Source organism: Aulonocara sp. 'chitande type north' Nkhata Bay, linkage group LG3, assembly GCF_057382095.1.
Source record: "Aulonocara sp. 'chitande type north' Nkhata Bay isolate Kocher_YH1m ecotype deep benthic linkage group LG3, A_spYH_male_GT1.1, whole genome shotgun sequence".
Classification (NCBI taxonomy): domain Eukaryota; kingdom Metazoa; phylum Chordata; class Actinopteri; order Cichliformes; family Cichlidae; genus Aulonocara; species Aulonocara sp. 'chitande type north' Nkhata Bay.
This window is the reverse complement of record NC_141346.1, coordinates 48,352,046-48,373,827: the sequence shown is the minus strand read 5'-3', so window position 1 is coordinate 48,373,827 and position 21,782 is coordinate 48,352,046. Positions and strand designations below refer to the sequence as shown.

The window sequence follows — 21,782 nt, the reverse complement described above, 5'->3', positions numbered from 1 at the left end:
TTGGATATGTACCCCTTTGTTCCACGCCGTGCGGAGAATCTCTTCTTTAACAGAGAACCGGAGGAAGCGCACTATTATTGAGCGTGGTGGGGCGTTCGGGGGTGGTTTCGGTCCCAACGCGCGGTGTGCGCGCTCAATGCCGAGAGCACGGTCCGGGCCGAAATCTTCGCCTAGGTGTTCTTTGATCAGATTTTCAACAAAGGTAGTCACCGACGAGCCCTCCGAGTTTTCTGGTACGCCGTAGATCCGGATGTTCTTGCGTCTAGCGCGGCCCTCCATATCGGACACCTTTTCCTGAAGCGCCCGTTGATTTTCCAACAGCTGCACAAGTGTATCCCTAACACCAATGTCCCAGCGTTCCGAGTCAGCCATGTTGTCCTCGACGTGCTTTAGCCGACCAGTCATCTCCTCCACCTGATCCGCCATCTCGTGTAATCTTTGATTCAATTCCTTAGAGAGTTCGGCCATTTGCTTCTTTACATCCTCCCGAAATTCCGTACCGAATGCTTTGAAGTCACTCTTCAATTCGGTTCGCAATGTAGCCATTTCGGCCACCAGTACGCTACTCACAGCATCCCGAAGCCAACCCAGACCTTCACCTCGGTCGCCATCTTGTCCCGATGCGAGGCTTGCCTCACTAGCCGCGGCGTCCTTCTCCATTTCACAGTCAAGAATGTTTCGTAGCCCGTATCCTCCCTTTTTAGATTTATCCCCACTCATTCTTGAGTCGAAAAATGGCAATGTAGCCCTAATACAGCTCTCGAGTCCGGGGAAACACACGGTTGGTGCCGGAGGTCACTCTCTATGCGGCCATGCGGTGCTACGAGCCACCGGAAGTCCCGCTTGCTACCATCTCTTTATAGAGATGAGCAAGTAGCTGCCACTGCTGACTCAGAGCAGCCCACAGTCTTTGCTGTTTTCAGAGATGCGACTGCCATCTGACCACAATGATTTCTCCCTTGTAAAGGTTGCTCAGGTCCCCATCTGCTAATTCATCCTGCATCCAAATACACAGAGTGTTAGAACAGACTTAAAAGGATTTTGCTGAATGGCTCTTCTTAAACAATTGAGTAGATGTGGGCTACCATCAAAGAGAAAAGGTGAAGTTTGGTCAGCACTGTGCAGCTTGAATCAAATATGGAACCTTGACAGCAGCTGCAGAACACGTCCTTGCCGGCAGCAAGTATATAGGTGTGTTTTTGAATGAGATGGGGGGGAACTGAAAGCCATTTTCACCCTTGATGATTTAGATTTTGTAGTATTTCACACTATGGTGCAAAGGTTTTATGCATTTCACATGTTTAGGTTCTTTTTCTCAATGCAGCCTTAAGTCTTAAATACATTCTTCTGTAGACTGTGAGTCATACTGCCGGCATTCTTAAGCACTTTAAAATAAGCTGGATCTAAGCGATCTGTTCCTCTACAGGACACAGCAGCAGGAAATTGCTCATCATTTTGCCTGGACAGCAAGGAGTGGCAGCACTGTAATGCAAAGAGCCTGTCAGAGGCGCACACAGTGGCTGAGATGAGGCAAAGCGAGAGGAACTAGGAAGTTCATTTTGCTCTTTCAGGTTATTCCACTGAGAGAGTACTGAAACATGCTTGACTTGACTCGTATGCAGCAGTGACAGATCCCTTACTACAATCTGTAATTATTGGACACAAGTGGACAGATCAGGTAAACGGGTAACATGTTAATAAATTGTAATATCTCAAAAAATCTGTGTTTCTTAGGCCAGCTTGAAATACCTGCGGTGATTGCCTTATCAGTGCACCCACCGCCAATCCAGTCAATTCAAGATGCTTGTGTCTTTTCTTCCAGGTCAACAAATATGCCACCACATATATTGTGGATTTCACATACTTGTACTTAATCCTCTTATTAAATAAGTTCAGGAATTTTTCTTTAAATCAGCTCCTGCTTTCTGCTTGTGATACACACTGAAAATTGTGAGACACAGTGACTAAATATACGGAGCACTGAAACCCACAAACGAGTGCGCTCATTGAGCACCACTGTGCACAAACATGTCGCGCATAATCACCAGTGTGGTAAATGCTTCTGTTCACACACACAAGCGTTGCACCTACATCCAGAGAACATCCGTGACTGAATGCACACCTTCACCCACAGATTGAAATGACCGTGCGATATCACAACACACAAACGGACTCTGTGGCAAACACAGCATTGGTGTTAGACACACACACCTCTCACAAGGCTAAATGAAACATGCACACAAAACCCACATGGCACACTTGCTCAGCTGTGATGTGAGGGTAAATGGTGTAGAGGTTTAGATCGAAGGGCAAGATCCCCTCTATTTGTCTCAATCTGGGGATAATGAGAGAGAAGGACAGATCCATACACACACACACACACACACACACACACACACACACACACACACACACACACACACAGTCGCACAACATCATCTTCTAATTTTGCTCTGGAGCCGTTTGCATGTCATTTTTCTTTTATTTATTTCACCCGCATTAGTAATAGTGTCTCCAAATGATTTCCAAGTTGCTCCTGGTCGACAGTTTACCAGCAATGAGCCGCAGTAAATGCAGTGTGAGGGAGGAAAAACATGCTGGTCCTCATTTGTCTATAATGCTTCATGCGTACAACCCTGACAAATGCACTCAGACGTACAGGCACAGGACAGAAATGACTTTAGGAACGAATTGGTGAGAGAAAAGAATCGCACATTCGAGCTGAATATTTCCAAGAGTGTGTTGCTTTAATGAAGTGTGCTGCTGCAGTTTACAAGTGGAAATTACAAACTGTGGTTAAGAGGCAACTATTAACTTTGTGTGTGCGGGGGAACTACACAAATGGGTCTGTACAGAAATGCAGCGAGCTGTTAGAAAAGGCTGTTAAATGTCAAAATACAAAGCTGGGAGGTGCAAATGAAAATAATGCAAATGAGATTTTGTTTGTTGATTGTTTCCCCTGAAATAAGCTGCAGTTTCTTGGCATTAGTTCTGTGTTAGAAACGTAGGCGCGTGTGTGTGTGTGTGTCTGAGTGTATTGTGGATACATTTGTGAACCCCTTGGACTCATTAAATGCTGCGTGATTGTCTCCTATGTCACAGTTATAGGCAAACGCCATCTAAAATAGGAACACAACAGTAGACTTTTCATGTCTTTACTGAACACATGCCGTAATTACCCAGCGCTGGCTGGATAAGGTCATCTCTTCAATTAAATGACTCGCAGCACTTCCTTCATCAGCATCAGCCACAACATAAGATGTCTCCTATAGATGTTTGCACTGAATCTTGGAAGAGTTTTAGATGATTTCTCCCTACAAAACAAGTTGGAGTTCATCAGAATTTCTGGGACGTCTTGAACAGTCTGCCTCAGGTCATGCCACAGCATCTGAATTCGTTTGGGGTCACAACTCTTACTTAGCCATTCCAAAACATGAACTTTATTTTTTTTTAATATATCAACTATTCTGTTCAGCTGAGCCGCTGCTCGACACTCTCCTGTAGTAGCTGTTGTGATTTGGAATCCATTGTTCTCTCAATGGTGGCAAGACATCCAGGCCCCAAGCTGTGGTACTCCCTGTACCTCTGTTAGTGTGCAGCACAGCCTTTTCCCCCCAAAGAAATTGTGTATTTGTGTCTAAAAGTCATCTCCACAGTGTGGTGGTTTACATATTCGCCTAACGAGCAAAAGATCCCCGGGTTGATCCATGTAGGTGGGTTTGTGTCAGGGAGTGCATCTGGTGTATGTATAAATAAATAGAAATAAAATAAATACTATTAATAAAAAAATCTGCTAAATCATATGTGGAGCTACCCACTGTGGCGGGCCTTTGTGAAAAAGAGAGCAGCCCAAAGTATTTTTGTCAGAAAGTTTGACTTTGGTAAGTATTGTAACTTAAGAGTGCTCGAGTGTGTTCTTGGAGAAATAGGTTCATCATCTACCTTTTTACACGTTTTACAAGGTCTCTCGCTGTTACCATTTAGTTCTTTTAACCTGTTTGAGGATTGCACATTGTTCTCTTTGTGTAGTCTTTGAAGGATGCCCCCTCCTAGGGAGAATACCAATAGCAGCCTAATTTCCTTCATTTGTAGACAATTTGTCTAAATGTGGATTGATGGACATTCAAGTCTTTAGAAATGCTTTGTAGCTTTTTCCCAGAGCTTCTATGTCTTCCATTTTTCTTTTTTCCTGTTTATTCAGATCATAGTTTGGTCCATGCATGGCGTAGATAAATCATAAGTAGTGAGGTAGACGTAATGATAAGTCATTACTTCTATTGGATTTATACAGTGGGGCAAAAAAGTATTTAGTCAGCCACCGATTGTGCAAGTTCCCCCACCTAAAATGATGACAGAGGTCAGTAATTTGCACCAGAGGTACACTTCAACTGTGAGAGACAGAATGTGGAAAAAAAATCCATGAATCCACATGGTAGGATTTGTAAAGAATTTATTCGTAAATCAGGGTGGAAAATAAGTATTTGGTCAATAACAAAAATACAACTCAATACTTTGTAACATAACCTTTGTTGGCAATAACAGAGGTCAAACGTTTACTATAGGTCTTTACCAGGTTTGCACACACAGTAGCTGGTATTTTGGCCCATTCCTCCATGCAGATCTTCTCGAGAGCAGTGATGTTTTGGGGCTGTCGCCGAGCAACACGGACTTTCAACTCCCGCCACAGATTTTCTATGGGGTTGAGGTCTGGAGACTGGCTAGGCCACTCCAGGACTTTCAAATGCTTCTTACGGAGCCACTCCTTTGTTGCCCGGGCGGTGTGTTTTGGATCATTGTCATGTTGGAAGACCCAGCCTCGTTTCATCTTCAAAGTTCTCACTGATGGAAGGAGGTTTTGGCTCAAAATCTCACGATACATGGCCCCATTCATTCTGTCCTTAACACGGATCAGTCGTCCTGTCCCCTTGGCAGAAAAACAGCCCCATAGCATGATGTTTCCACCCCCATGCTTCACAGTAGGTATGGTGTTCTTGGGATGCAACTCAGTATTCTTCTTCCTCCAAACACGACGAGTTGAGTTTATACCAAAAAGTTCTACTTTGGTTTCATCTGACCACATGACATTCTCCCAATCCTCTGCTGTATCATCCATGTGCTCTCTGGCAAACTTCAGACGGGCCTGGACATGCACTGGCTTCAGCAGCGGAACACGTCTGGCACTGCGGGATTTGATTCCCTGCCGTTGTAGTGTGTTACTGATGGTGACCTTTGTTACTTTGGTCCCAGCTCTCTGCAGGTCATTCACCAGGTCCCCCCGTGTGGTTCTGGGATCTTTGCTCACCGTTCTCATGATCATTTTGACCCCACGGGATGAGATCTTGCGTGGAGCCCCAGATCGAGGGAGATTATCAGTGGTCTTGTATGTCTTCCATTTTCTGATGATTGCTCCCACAGTTGGTTTTTTCACACCAAGCTGCTTGCCTATTGTAGATTCACTCTTCCCAGTCTGGTGCAGGTCTACAATACTTTTCCTGGTGTCCTTCGAAAGCTCTTTGGTCTTGGCCATGGCGGAGTTTGGAGTCTGACTGTTTGAGGCTGTGGACAGGTGTCTTTTATACAGGTGATGAGTTCAAACAGGTGCCATTCATACAGGTAACGAGTGGGGGACAGAAAAGCTTCTTACAGAAGACGTTACAGGTCTGTGAGAGCCAGAGATTTTCCTTGTTTGAGGTGACCAAATACTTATTTTCCACCCTGATTTACGAATAAATTCTTTACAAATCCTACCATGTGGATTCATGGATTTTTTTTTCACATTCTGTCTCTCACAGTTGAAGTGTACCTCTGGTGCAAATTACTGACCTCTGTCATTATTTTAAGTGGGGGAACTTGCACAATCGGTGGCTGACTAAATACTTTTTTGCCCCACTGTATAACCACATGTTAATCACAGCGTACAGTAACATGTTCCATTTATAGTTATCACATTGTGGCACAAAATCACTAAAGTATTAAGAAAAATCCTGATAAATTGTTTAACCCTTTCACGCATAGTGGTCACTACAGTGGGCAGCTATTCAAAGGCGGTTGTCTTGTGTTTGTGTCAGTGTTGATGGTTTACTTGCAGATAAACAACAACATTGGACACTGATGTGTCACTCGATACCAAATTCATAAGTCAAAAAAACTCTTTGAAAAGTACATGTTTTAAAAAAATTAAGTTCAAAAATCTTTTTTCATGCCTAAAGATGAATAAAAATACGTAAGAAAAAAAATCCTGATTGAGGTTGTCATAATTCATGCATGAAAGGGTTACTGCTCTTATTTGTGTGCTACTTGGGTTAACACTGTGATTACACCTGTGGCTGGTAAATGTACTGCACCAGTCCTAGTGTTTACAGGGCGTGGCTACATTATTATTACAGTCTTAGTTTGTGAGATGATGACATTTCGGCTTTTGTTATTACCATGTTTTAGTGGTAAAGCTCTCTTTAGATCTTTTAAAATCGTAAACAATGTAGATGTGTTCACCAAAGAATGAAGCACTGAGGGTTTATTTGACTCGGTGAATTCCTCAAGATAATAAACTGAAGGAAAAATGCAGTTAAGCCTCCAGTACAGAGTCAAAGTTTGATTAAGATATTTACATTTTTTAAACTCATTTTTTAAATATTGAAGCTAAAACTGCACATAACTTCTGATTATGAGAATATATCAGCGTTTAGGAAAAGCAGAGCGTTGTTGTTTACATGGGCTCTACCTCAGCCGCATTACAGGATTAATCACATTATGATTGGTTTATTGGCTGTGCAAGTAAACATTACTAATAGACTTTTCTCACAGTAGGACATTTTGATTTGTTAAATGCTTGTGTAACTAATAACGTTAATAAATGTCTGCACAGAGTTTAGCGCTGCCACTGCCAGAGCCCTGTTGTTGTTCCTGCTGGCTCACTAGCACAGCTAAATAAAACAGATCCATGTTTCACCTGTGCCTCCCCTGCTGTTCAGGCTAATAAAAGTCTGTAACTTTGCGAGTTACTGCTGCCAGAAAGCCATTTCAGAACCACGGTCAGTGCACATGAGCTGTACACACACTCTGATAACAACACACACACCTGTGTGTGTAGTCACAGGAACTAAAGGAAGAGGAAGGAGCTCGGATTTAAAAAAAACTGAAGACCCAAATGTCAAAACCTATAAATACTAACTAGAAAATCCAGCAACCATGATAAGGCTATAAAAATATTCAAATAAATAATGTGTGATGTTCTGTGCTGAGGAAAAACTAGACTGTTATAGTACATTCTGTAAATAAGAGGCGGCTGTTAGTCATTTGGTGTTCTGGGCTCCCCTAGTCCCTCAAAATAGAGACTGTGAATGTTGTAGCATTAAAGGCAGCATGCTGAGCAGTAGATGAAGAGGAAGGACTAAATATGGGCTTGACTGTTGAGTCAAGAATTTCCATTTTGGTTTGTTTTTATTTTAAAATAAAAGTCCTGCTCTGACAGCTTAATATTTATTAGTGCAGAAACTCGATGACTCACTATCACTCGGGTTTCTATGATTAATTGTTATCAGTTACCTTGGAGACACTCATGAGTCACTTGATGGATACTTTGTAGTCTGGACAGCTTGAACCTGACGTGGAAATGGGTTTGAAGCGATACAATGTATCACCTGAGTGTTCAGTCATTACTCACTAATTAGACTGTTAAAGGTGGTTCAGTGTTCAGCTACAGTATTTCTTTGGGATTTGAAATTGAAGGTCACAACTTAATAACTTCAATACTGTTGCAAACAAGTATGAGGGAAGTATAATCTGTGTACATATCATTTTTCAGGAAATTCCTAGCACTAATTTAATGTTTTATACATGTAAACCTAAAAGTTGTGTAAAAAAAAAAAGTATTTTGTGGATCTAAGTGTTCATTGTAGCATTATTCTCTAAATGAGTGGTCACTGCTGCTTTTAATATTGACTGAGTGGAATTGAAATGGGCAATTATTTCAAATGAAATGATGGTTAAGTGAAGTAAAAACATTTTGTTTCAGGTTTTCCTTAACAAGACACATTTGGGTGTTATGCAGCCCTGGGACTGCACACGCCGAAGTCTCACAGCAAGACTTCAAATTTAATGTTTCAGTCTGACATTTGGGAAGAATTACAAAAACTTTAATCTGTCCAAGCGTGCTGTGAACTTGTTCATTATAAACACGTTAACATTCGGGGCACAGCGTCGAAGCCTTCTGAGCTGGTACTAGAGAAGATGTTAAATTACACATCAACCTTAAAAGAAAGACTACATCTCGCTTCTGACAGGTCAACAAGATTCACTGACATGTGCAGAAGTCTACCAACAGAGCTACCATCAGAAGGTGCTTTCATCAAAACCCCAGTGCCTGAAACTGCTGGCTGTAATCTAAAATAGTGGACAAAAATGATTCAGCATGTATATCCAAATTAAATTCATCACACTGCCAGTAGTTTAGAGGCTGAAAGTGCTTCTCACCCTGTTAAGATAATCTGCTCTTTGGTTCAGCTTTCATGCCTGCAGGGGCCAAGAGCTCAGAGTCTAAACTTCAATACAGCTGCGAACCCAATGATAGAATCCTAAAGTCATTAAAGGCAATTCTTTTAACACAATCACTTTTAGCGTTACTGTGTTAAAAGGTCCTGACGTAGTTATGCTGGCTACTGTAGATGCTCTGCTGGCTCTAATTTAAAACAACTGTCATATAAAATTAGTAGGCACCATTATTGTGTATGGAACTGAGGTTGCCAAATAAACACAAGTATAGCAGTTACTGAGTCTTTGCAGTACAATATCTATTTACACTTTACCTTTAGCCATATAGGCTCCAATTCTGCTACTGCTGGCTCCCTATGTGAGACGGTTTGTAATGAGTTTTATTGAGCTAGGATCCCAGGGTGAAACTATGAATTTCTGATGTTTTCTACAGGCACTAAAAGATCCCTGCTGCTTTATGTTATATCAAAACTCTCGGAAGGGGCCGCGGTTCAGTGGACAGGAGTGTTTGAGGGGAGTTGTGAATTTTTATAAACATTAAATTGACATAAGAGGTGTATGTGTACATTTTTTGTCATTTTAGTTAGGGCCACCTTTTTTTTTCCTTCTCTGTTTGAAGGGATCATGAGATAATCATTCCCACGTTCAAGTATAATTAACACAAAAGGCCAGACACCTGCTGGCAGAGTCTGAGACAACATGCCCTGTGGGTTTGAAGTACATCATGAGTCTTTCGGTGCGTCACAGACTGCTTAAGGATTCCCAAAATACCACTAAGCGGCAATCTGTTTTAATAAACTTGCGTCTCAGAGTGTCTGAAAGAGTTTAAGAAGTCATTCTTTTAGCCAGTTCAGCACTTCATTTTTTTTATACCGGATGAGCCACGCCGCTTAAGGAAAACTCACCAGATATTATTTATAATTCTTGGCGAATATGGTTTTCCCTGGTGGTCGTGAATTGGTCATCCTGCATGATTACTTTAGGAATGTTTCAAAACTCATGTGTAGGAAATTTGTGATGTCCAGACGCATTCACTGGGTTGTTTTGTGTCCGTTATTAGCTTTTGCTGTATCAGCCTTCACCATCTCATCTGTTTTAGCCTGTAATTTCCTGCATTTGCCAGAATCACTATTACTGTCGCTCAAAAAAGAAAAAGGGAAACAAACAGCTGTAAATTTGCTGTGATTGATGTGCAAGTTTGTAAATATCGAGCGAACTGATAAGCTCGTGTTTTGATAGTAATTCATCCTCTGTGTGGGCTTGAACACTGTCACAGAACACAACTTAGGCAGCGTATTGTCGTCTGCAGAAGTTTTCACTTGGATTTTAAACTTGTTGTTTATGCCACTGTAGGGAGATCCTAAGAACAAAAGCGCAATAGCTCTTACCCAATTTTGTCCAGGATGCCTGTGATTTCAGCACCACGGATAGCTGCAATTTCAGCACTATGGACAAGAGCGTCTCAGAGAGGCAGCCAACACACTGTATTAGGAATAAGTTGAAAATAAACCAGCATGTGTCAGATCCATCTGTAAGCTTTAGATTACTTTTCCTCCTCCTTTTACGTAGTTCTATGAAGTGTTCAGCCGCTTCATAAAGCCTCAGGTACACAAATGATCACAGATGCCCACGGAAAACTTTAATCCTAGAAATAACCATTCTCTATCTGTTTATTTATTCATATTTTGGTAGATTATTTTCCCCCCCCCATACCCCATGGGCTGATTTACAGTGGAGATATTTCTGTCGTCATCTCCTCCTGTGACTACAAAGTAAAAATTGCTCTGCCGTGAAGTGGTGATAGGGTTTATTACTGGAAAGATTGCCAATCAGACTTTTTATTTCACTGAGGAAAGAGCCTCATAGCAAATGTCAAATGCAGATTCTAGATTTAATTTGTAGATATGGCCATGAAAATGAACAAATTTGTTAGCTTGACAGGGGTGAGGAGTGTGTGTGTGTGTGACTGCAGACTGCTCCTTTTTTCTTTAATATTTTTAGAGGATATTTCAGGGCTGTAAAGGATGCTGGATTTGGATAAGGATGCTTGGCCTGATGAACATTTACTGATTACTTTTAGCACGAAGACAAGATGTGAGAAATAGGATGGATGTAAAGAGGAAATGGAGGGCAGAGCATTAAGGCATCGCTATTGAGTTAAAGAAGTAGAGGGGGGGAGGGCATGGACACAGAATGTGCCCATCAGTGTGGAGTTAATGACAAGAATAAGAGCTAACACATGCATCTGACCTTTTACACACCAGTCAGAATATGTCATCAGCAGCACGGGGAGTTTCTGGTAGCACTTTTCTCCCCTTTCGTCCACCTGCATGTCACTGTAACTGTAAATATTTGCTTAATGTCGTGGGTCCTTGTTGGATTCTTTAAAAGCCAGAGCTCTGTGTGTGTGTGTTTTGTTTGTCTTGACTGCTTGAGTAAATCTGTAGCGCGTGTGTGGGGTCCTCTTCGTGTCTGTGTAAGCGTGCACGTCGACTCCTCGAGGGTGTGTGTGTTGATCTTGTTTATGTGTCCAGGCCAGTGGTTAAGGCATGACGGATGGGGATAGGGGAGACAGAGGAGGAGAGGAGAGGAAAGACGAATGACCTGACAGCTCCCCTATTCAACTCCTAATCACTGCATGAGCATGGAGGCTGTCTATGACAGGGGGAGCCGGTGTACGCGTTGGGAGAAGACAGAGATGAGGTGTCTGTGTTGTGCATTTGGTTGAAATGCAGAGCGCAGTTTTAAATTTTTAAAAGTCTGCACCAGTAGTGTCTTTGATACTTTGTCGTTGCAGTTTTTGCATAAATTTCCTCAGTTTGTCACAAAACATGAACCGATTTACTCTGAAGGTCTTACTGCTGTCTACTTTATGTAAAAGACAAAATATTTGGCAAGTTTTCCAAAGTAGGAAACATTATGTGGTGTGAAATATTTAAAGCGTAATGGTGTCGGCTCAGTTGCGTTTTTAAAAAGCAGGTTTGTAGTCTGTAATTAGAGATGCCCATAGTCTGATGTTCACAAGGTGGTCTTTTTTTTTTTTTTTGCTTGTGTCCCTGCCTCAAAACTGAATTTCACAGAGCTAAATCTTGACTTTATAGCTGAACACTGGAATTTGAAAACAAATGCATGCTGATTAAGGGACTCAGTGGAGCAAGTGACATTTCAAATTTGTGGCTTCAATTAGACAAGTGTGCCATATTTATCGCATCTCTGTGGATGCTTCGGCTTGTAGTTGTGGTGCTCTGTGACTAATGCAAAGAGGAGTGCCTCAAAACAAGAAGCTAACTAGCGAATGAACTTTGTAGTTTGCATTTAACTGGCATTTTTGTTTGTTTGGATACAGCGCTGCACTGTTTAGTTGTTTAAACTTGTATTGATTAAGTGAGTTAACACAGGACGTTTGCCACCCGGAGGCTCTTTTAAGTTCATCTGTCTGAAGAACTAATGAGCTCATCCACACTTCATAAGAGTCGCCACTCCTTCTAGATGAGTTGGTCATTTAATACAACTTAGACACAATGATCACCAAATGAGTCTTAACCCAAAGTGGGCTGAAGGTCAGAATGATCATTTTACTGGAATTAACTTGTGAATTTGGATCCTGAGCTGGATGAGCAGCTATGTCACTGGTTTCATGTTGCAGGTAAATGCCTCGGAGGCAGAGTAACCTTTCTGCTTTGTCTTAGTTCTTCAAGCGAATGTCAAGCCAGTTTTATTTATGTAGCACATTTAAAACAACAGAAGTTGACCCATTGTGGTTTCCAGGCAAACTCATTTACATTCCCAGGTCTCCAACAAAACCAATTTTCAAAACACAAACCTCACATGGTCAAACAACACTGTTAAAAATGAAAATAGAGCAAAAACTACAAGAATGGTAGAAATATAAATAAAATAGTATTTAAAAACTATAAAAAGGAGTCAAAAATCAGATAATTTTTAAATGAGATTTTACATCAGAAACACCAGCTAAAATTCACAGTGGACCAAACCTTGTGGCACCTCAGATTTGATGAAAACAAACAGAAAATAGGTTGTTGGGGGGTTTTTTTTTGTTTGTTTTTTTTCTGTTGGATGGCAGATTATTCCACAACCTGCAAAATAATAGGGGTGGGGGAAAAAATCGATACTGTGTAGTATCGTGATATTTTGTTTGCTAATAATGTATCGATACAGGGACAGCAGAAATTGATATTTTGTTACAAAAAAAGTTTTTGTGGACTGGAACTCTGACTTCAGAACATTTTGATCCTTTTTCTGAGCAAGAATCCTGACATTCCTTCACTGTCCAAATGTGTTTAACTTTCTTTTTGGCAGCAATAAACATGACAGTTTACTTATTTTAATTTAAGACATGTTTTATTTTAATTAAGTTTAAAACTTTTTTATTTAATGTAAAATTATATTTTGTTTTAATTTACTGTCAAATTCTTCAGTTGCTGAATGGGCTGCATAGTTTTCATAAATTGCATAGTTCAGAATAGCTATAATTGTACCAGATGGTTGCATTCAGTTAAGTTGGACTAGACTGTAATACAAACCGTTCACTTTGTCAACAATAAAACTGACTGAAATGAGAGAAAGACTGAGTGCGAGACTTTGATATTAGATAAAATGAATATTGATAAAGTTTAACTTTATGTGCAGAATAATATCGTATCGTGCGTTAAGTATCGTGATAATATCGTATCGTGGGATATATGGTGATTCCCACCTCTACAAAATAACGGATTAAAATATCTGATACCAATGATGTGTAGCCAACGTAGGGATTTAAAAAAAACATACGGTACTTAAATTTGACATTTCACAGGTTTTATCTAAAACTGAAGTGGGTCGTTGTGCCAGCTAGAAGTCAAGCAGCTGCATTTTGAATCTTCGGTGTTATAATGGTCAACCAAGATGTGATAAAAGCATGGATGAATGTTTAAGTCCTTTAGAGACCAAATTAGCTTTCATTTAGCAATAGATTGTAGTTGGTAAAGCTGCTGTTTATAACACTGATTTAATTGTTAAAAATCAATGAGCTATCCATTAAAAACACCAAGATTTCAAATGGAATTTGAACATAAGTGGATAAAGTGCCTCAGTGAGGATATTTGTGGAGCTTAAGGGGGACCAAATAAAATATTTTTCAGTTCTAGTTGAAGTTTTTTCCCCATCCAGGTTTTTGGATGATTCACTGTCTCTTTGTAGGAGTCCTTAGCAAGTAGATAAAACTAAGTGTCATCCACATAGCAGTGATATGAGTTTCTGAATGATGGTGATGCGGTGGGTCATTGTATAATTACATTTGCTGACATTTTAAAAACATCTGGAGCACAAAGCTGTTTTGCAGAGTCAAGTTTCACACTGGTTTTCCTGCATCTGAAAGACAACCTTTACTGCCCAAGAAAAGGAAACCATTCTTCATCTCTAGGTCTAATAAATGTGGCATCCCTCAAGGACCCAGTTTAGGTCCTGTTCAGTGTCAAATAGCTGCACTGAGATCCAAAAATCAAATCAAATCAAATCACTTTTATTGTCACATCACATGTTCAGGTACATTGGTACAGCACATGTGAGTGAAATTCTTGTGTGCGAGCTTCACAAGCAACAGAGTTGTGCAAAATACAATAATGTAAACAAGCAAAATACAAGAATGGCTACATCTGAAACTAATAAATATATGTACAATATATAATAGTATATGCATTTCTGGATGTGTATACTAAATATTTTTCTGTGTGTGTGTGTGTGTGTGTGTGTGTGTACACATATTTTACAAATTAAATAGAGTAAACAATAAATAAAATATATAAAAATATACAGAGTTGAGACATGTGCAAAACAGTGGTATTACTGTACAGTATGGAGTGCATAATGTTGAAGTTCCAGTAGTGAAGCTGAGGTGTCTATGAAGTGTTCAGCAGTCTGATGGCCTGATGGAAAAAGCTGTCTCTCAGTCTGCTGGTACGGGACTGGATGCTGCAGAACCTCCTTCCTGATGGAAGCAGTCTGAACAGTTTATGGCTGGGGTGACTGGAGTCCTTGATGATCCTCCCCGCTTTCCTCAGGCACCGCTTCCTGTAGATGTCTTGGAGGGAGGGAAGCTCACCTCCAATTATCCGTTCAGAGCACCGCACTACTCGCTGGAGAGCTTTGCAGTTGTAGGCGGTGCTGTTGCCATACCAGGTGGTGATGCATCCAGTGAGGATGCTCTCAATGGCACAGTGATAGAAGGTCCTGAGGATGCGGGGGCTCATGCCGAATCTTTTCAGTCTCCTGAGAAAGAAGAGGCGCTGCTGCGCCGCCTTCACTGTTTTGTTTGTGTGTACTGACCACGTAAGATCCTCAGCCAGATGTACGCCAAGGAACCGGAAGCTGCTCACTCTCTCCACAGCAGCGCCGCTGATGGTGATGGGGGTGTGTACTTCTCTGCACCTCCGGAAGTCCACTATCAACTCCTTTGTCTTTGCGACGTTGAGGGTGAGATGGTTGTCTTGACACCAGTGGGTCAGGGCGCTGACCTCCTCCCTGTAAGCCGTCTCATCACTGTTGGTGATAAGACCCACCACTGTAGTGTCGTCCGCAAACTTCACAATGATGTTGGAGTTGTTAGTGGCTGTGCAAGACTAGAAGGGTGACAGGAACCAGAATCAACAGATAAAATGATATCACTTTACACATTTAACAGAGCAGGTTTTATACTTTGCAGGTGTCTGTTTCAGTTGGTATTTTAGCAAACGTAGGACCGCATAATACAGCAGACGTCTCTTGCAACCTGTTGGATTCTTTTGTTTCACCCAGAAATTGATGTCAGCATAACTAATTCTCAGTTTGCTAATATGATTAAAATATTTTTAAAATCATCTAAAAAAAACATCTAGGGAATCGGTGAGGAAATGGGAAAGAGCTGGCTCTATCTCGGGTGTTCGTTGCAGGAGTATAAGGCAACAGGACAGCTTTGTCTAAATAGATTACTGTCTGTTTACTTTAGGCTTGAATATAAACAAGGCAATAACACAAGTAGACATGTGACTCCCAAAAATATGATTGTGAAAACACCTTTGCATTATTGTCACTGATTCTTTCTCCATCTATGTGTAAACACCATCCCTTCTGTGTGACCCCCTGCTATTTTACAGTTATAAATTATTTATAGGATATAAATAAGGAGCAGTCTGGACTGTAACACTGTAACACCTGCATTTTTTTCCCCTCACTCCACCTACTCACCTGCTAGTGAAAAATGACATCCAATCTTGGTGCAGACAGATTGCAGACAACGAGAATGCATAAACTAGCAGGTGATACGATTTATTTTCCTCCCTGAGATATCCAGACTGCATTTTACCGTCACGTCTAAATTATATCTGGATTAACATATGGCTTCTCCTCATTCATTATGAGGCAAATAATTGCAAGAAAGGTACATTGCCATATTTTCTCCAAAAATCTAAGTTAAATTGGTAATAACTGAACGTTATGTTTAGCCTACGGAAAAGTGTTGCAAAGTAGTGATGGAGCTGACTTGTGTGCAGTTGTGCCAACAGGCTGCGATGTCAATACTTAGCTCACAACGCTGCTTTGACAATCACCGGTAAAGCTGATTGCAACAAGAGTAATAACGACGGGCTGTGAGCAGAGTAGCAATAAAACAGACACTCTTGTGGTGATAAACAAAGCGCTCCAAGGGTAAAAGTTGGGCGAGGACACAGCCAGATGTCATCTTTTGCCGGGGGGAAAAGTGCCTGTTATTTAGTATGTAGCCAAAAAAAAGGCAGGGATTTCTTTTTTGGTTTTTCCTCAGGAGGCATGTATGTGAGAGTTTAAGTATTCCATGTTGGAGGGAGCCTGAATTCAACATGAATTCAGCTCTACAGTACATGTGTTCACTAAAAACTAATACTGTTCTCAAAGGTGTGTGTCTGTCTGTGTGTGTATGTGCCTGTCTGTGTGTGTATGTGCTAAAGAATATGCAAAGCATTTGGGAACTCAAGCCGCTATCATCACTTGCAGGAAAGTGTGTGTGAGCACTCGTGTTTTGCATGCTGTGCGCATAGCTCTGAAAGCTGGAGCTCAGCGGTTGTGTCGGGGCATCCAAATCAGGAAGGGGCCTCTGAGTGTTTGTGTGAGACATTACTGAGATGAAGATGTGTTGAAAAGGAGACAAAGTGGTAGGTAGGGAGAGCCCATGTGTTTGTGTGTTTTGTCCTTTTTCTTTTTTCTTTTTTTTTTGAGTGTGCATTAAAAATCATTAGGGGAAATGGAGTGAAGGGACTGCTTGTGCATCTGTGTGTGTGAGTGAGTGTGATGGCCACAGGCATACTGAGCAGCCTCATAATGAACACATTGATCTAGTACAGCAGAGGAAAAGGACGACCCTCCATGCATTAATAGTGACGTTAATCTTCTCCATTATTTCCGAGTCTTTCATTAGATACGACCGTTGGTGTTATTTCTCTCGTGTCTCTGCCTCGTCACATTTCTTTTTTTTATTTCAACTTTTTGATTGCACCCTCCACCTATTACGTTTGTTTACACGTATAAATAATAGATGTGGATGTCGAGAAAATATTCTAAACTTGTCCAGGTGAAACAAAAATATCCCAAGGCCCTTTATTTAAAAAAAATAAAAGACGACTCCTGTGTACTAATAAAATCCTGCTTGTCATAAACTGAGTTTAGATTCTAAACATAAGATGATATTTTTAGTTTTAGAGTAAAAGTAATAATTGGGAAAACGGTTTATTTTTTCTTTTTTGGCCAAAATTGGATGACATGTTTGTAACAGAAAATGAAGATTCAAATAGATGGCCAGTGAGACTGACTGGAAATTGAGGGAAATGTTTTTCTGCCCCTTTAAAGTAAATCAAGATTAGACAAACCCCGCAGGTGTGGAGTTGGTTTTAGGTCAGGGGTGGGCAACTCCAGGCCTCGAGGGTCGGTGTCCTGCAGGTTTTAGATGTGTCCTTGAACCAACACAGCTGATTTAAATGGCTAAATTAGCTCCTCAACATGTCCTGAAGTTCTCCAGAGGCCTGGTAACGAACTAATCATGTGATTCAGGTGTGTTGACCCAGGGTGAGATCTAAAACCTGCTGGAATTGCGTCACAGTTACAAGTGTTACTAAACTGCCTAGATGTGAGTTTCTCCTGTTTTACCTTTCTGCTAAGCTGCTACTGATGGTAGCATCGTAACGTACCATCTGCACTTTCCCAAAGTGAACCCTTTAATGGCGTGAAACACATCGCTTCTTTAGCTAATATGTTTTGTTTTTAATCAAACGCACTGGGTTTGCCAGTCTTCATTTGGCTGGCCTGTAGCTTTGATTTTGATCCAATAAAAATGTATTACATAACCATATCCAGCTTTCACAAAGCTGCTTGGAGACTGGTATGTGAGGCAGCAGCATATGATCTAGTTTAATGCAGTTATTGTTGGCAGATTCTGTAAATGGAAGAGGAAAAAAAGGTCCACAGGTTTTTGAAGTCTTACTGCAGCGATAGCATTGGGCGAAAATCCCTTTTTGTTTTGGTCCACAGCTTGTAGCCCAAGGCTTGGCAGTGCAGCACAGCCATGTGAATCCTACAGCTCCTGTCGCTTTTGCTCTCCAGCTCCTCTCCCAGTAGTAGACTGCTAAGACTGCAGTGTCATCTTGTGTTTGTGCCCGTATCCCTCGGAAAACAAACCCTCTTTTCCCCTCACTAGGGATGTGATCAATGGGCAAACGTGGAGTTTTCCCACATTTTCACTTCGTATTTTGAAAGACCTAATGGTCTCATTCATAGAATTATTAAAAAAAAACTAGTTTTTGCTTTTTCTCTTGCATTCAACTCCATCTTTGCCTTTTATTAGTATGACTAGCATGAGCTTTAATATGCCCAGGCACATTGATCTCTCCCCTACATCCCTCCTCTCTCTCAGCACTGCATGTGGGGCATGCATCTGTGTGTGTTTATTCCCCAACTGCCTTCTCCCAATTACATGATTTCTGAGTAATTGTGCTGTTGCAATCATTTGAAGTCAATCTGGTTTTGACCGTCATCCAAATGCCCAAATTATGGTTGGTTGTTAGGTCAATTGGGTCCATATGTGGGTTACGTTTAATGGGGGCATATGCTTAAAGGTAGTTTGCCTACGTGTGTGTGAGACGGAGACATTCATCTATAAACTGCAGAGATAACTGAGTGGATCGGACATTTATGGGCTCAAGTTTCGTCACACAGAATACTGGGGTGGTCCTCTGGGGTTCAGTTTGCGTGTGTTGGTTCTGTATACTTGTGTGGATGAGGTTTTCTTTTTAAATGTCACTTAAGAGTCCACATCGGGCCGCATGCAAAGACACTTTTGACAGACTTGGAGAAATTATCTTTCACACAGTTTATACCCCACCGCCCTTCCTTTGGGACATTAAACAGTGATGAACACGTTTAAAGCTGCTTCAAGAATATATTAACGCATACTTTCACTCAGTCCCTCCAACTCTCTGCTCTTTTGTGCTTTTCCTTCTACTAATCGCTCTCCTATTCCTCCCCCCATCACTTTCCCCCAGGGATCAATAAAGTATTCTGATTCTGATTCTGATTCTGATTTCTGTGGCTCCTACATCAATTCAAAGCAGTCTAGTCACATTAAGTCAGGCTTGCAACAGTGGAGGGAAAAACAGGCAACAAATCAAGTAATGAAATCAACTCCAACAATTAAATATTTCTCCTGTATGTTCTCCCTTGTTCACGCTCCCTCTCTTGGCTAATTTAGAGAGCTTAATTGGCGCTGTAATACGTTGGAGGCAGGCAAACACCAGCAACATAGAAATAAAATGTAATTAGTTTTACAGTTGACTTTTCTCCCTGTTCCTCACACACGTGTGCTTATCTATTGAAGCTGGGACTGTTTGAAGTACTGCGTTATTAAAATTTTGAGTTTTTTGTGACATTACAACTTGTTTAATGATGTGACGGTAGCGCGTATGCTTTGTATCCTTAACTGTTTAACACTGAGCTCTTACTCGAGACGCTTTCTTCAAAAAAGCAGGAGCTTTTGTTTTTTTTTTCTTCAAGTGATTAAATTGCAGAACAGAGCGGCAGCATGATTGTGGTCTTGACTCGCTTGCTTTCATATACTGTGTGTGAGTTTGTGAAAACGAAGCCTTTGTTAATTCAGCGTTTTTACTGACACACGTTCTCCTTTTTTTTCTCTCCATCTCTAGACCAACATCCCATTCCTCCAGAACGTTCTGTCCAACCACCAGTTCCTGCACTCCACAGTGGACACCCAGTTCATTGACGAGAACCAAGAGCTCTTCAACCTCAAACCCACTCAGAACAGAGCCCAGAAACTCCTGCACTACCTTGGTCAGTGCAGAAACGATACATTGTAACACTTAAAGGTGGAAAACAAATCAATTTACATGATCCATACTGACTGAGCACTGTCACCATTGATTGTTGGGCTTAGGTTTATTGCCCATCAAAACTGTAGCACTTTTCCACAAAGCTAAGCTTATCTAAGACGAGGCTATTAAGAAAGATTAATAGCTTGGCAACCAACTATATCGAGCAGAGCTGCTTGTTTCTGTAGCTACTAAGAGTTGGGAAAATGATAACATTTCAGGTGCTAAAGACCTTTAGATTAGGTGCTACTCTACGAAGGAGGTCCAACTTACTGATAAGACCAGTAAAGTTAAATATTCTTATCTCAGGCTTTCACCAAACCTTGGGTTTAAAAAGACAAAGCTCAATTCTGTGCAAAAGGGAGATAACCTGGATGTCTAATGTGCAGAAAACCTCTCGCACACAAATGTAGCAGGACACATGTGACACACAAGTCCTATAATCCATACCCTCTTGTTTTTCAGGTTTGCTGGATGTCTTCTAGGCTCAATCTGATTTGTATTCTCTATTTTTATGCTCGTATCCAGGTCATGTGATGGTGAATGGACCAACAACACCCATCCCAGTCAAAGCTAAGCCCTCTTCCACAGACCCCGTCGTTCCTCCCGTCACCATGGGTACGTCAATCCAAAGGCAGTTTCACCAGTCATTGCACACAGTTTTCCCTCACAAATTATTCAGTAAACTCCGATGGCAGCTCGCCCTCCCAGTCAAAAATCAATAACACATTGTCCCAAACCGTAAAAGCATTTGGCTTAACGAAGCTTGGGCCTGAGCTTCAGTCAACAAAATGTTATAAGGAAAAAAAAAACGGTTAAAATAAAAGACAGGTTGTGACCCACAAGACGAGTGTCCAGGACTGTTATCATAAAAATATCAAAATGCATCATCCCACATTGAATTTATTACATTTGGACTCATTTAGCAAGGTACTGCCACAGCAAGTGTCACAGGTTCCTCTTTCTCCTGGGGCAGCGTTGCTAAAAATGTAAACACTTGTGTATCCATAGGGCACTTTGGATAAAAGCACCCGCCGAATGACGAATGGTCTGTCGAACGCTCTGATAGCTGTAGGCGGAAAGGCCTTCCTAAATGGCTCCGTTTAGCACTTGGGGAGGTAAAGGGTTTTAGCCCAGAGTGCTCTGCTGAGCTGTGAGTACAGTCGGGGAGAGGTGCAGCTCATTGTTTCTGAAAGCAGAAGTTCTCCGCTTCTCACCCCGCTGTGTGCACGACTCCCTTGTTAGTCTTAAAGGAAAGGCCAAGGGCCAAGCTGGGCTCTTTGATGAGCTGCTTTGGGTCTCTGGAGTGAAGCCACCCCCTTCCCCCCTCAAGGCTAACTACAGTGTTAAAGTACATTTTGTGAAGAACAACAAGGCTGTTTAAATATGTATTTTTAAAGTTACGTGTTCTTAGTTTTACTCCTAAATATGTCTTAAAGTTATTGAAACAAAGGACTTATGCGAATTAATCTGGTCTCCGGGGTCATTTTGCAGTGGTTTGCTTTTTCTCCTTTCTCACTTCTCTGTCAGGTGTAAATGTATTCCATGCACAAACCGCATGCATTTATGCAGCTGTTCCCTTTTGACAGCAACAAAATAGTCAGCCGTAATAATCTGACATGTTTATCAGCACCCCGTTCTGCCTCAGCACATACCACAGCATGCCTAGTAAACATGAATTTATAGCAAAATAATGTGAATATTACGAATCATAATGAGGCATAACTAATCAAATCTGACATCTAAAACCTGTGCACAGTGGAACGGAATGGAGCAGAATAGGAGCGAATGATCTGCGGCGTTTGTGCACGTCTGAGTGTGCATTTCCCCATGCATGCCCTCCACTGTTTTCATTTAGGCAAATTTTCTGTTGAAGGCCATCATTGCCTGTCTCTTGTTGCAGGAGAGCAA

At 41.3% G+C, this 21,782-nt stretch overlaps 1 protein-coding gene across 2 annotated transcripts in view; it reads left to right on the top strand.

The window, feature by feature from the left end:
- The window catches only part of pcxb (pyruvate carboxylase b), a 319,257-nt gene that overhangs the window by 241,833 nt on the left and 55,642 nt on the right, over positions 1 to 21,782 (top strand). For both annotated transcript variants that reach the window (XM_086284188.1, XM_086284198.1), the window contains exons 13-14: positions 19,689 to 19,833; positions 20,400 to 20,489. In XM_086284188.1, the coding sequence (XP_086140314.1) occupies positions 19,689 to 19,833; positions 20,400 to 20,489 (235 nt within the window). The remainder of the gene's footprint in view (positions 1 to 19,688; positions 19,834 to 20,399; positions 20,490 to 21,782) is intronic.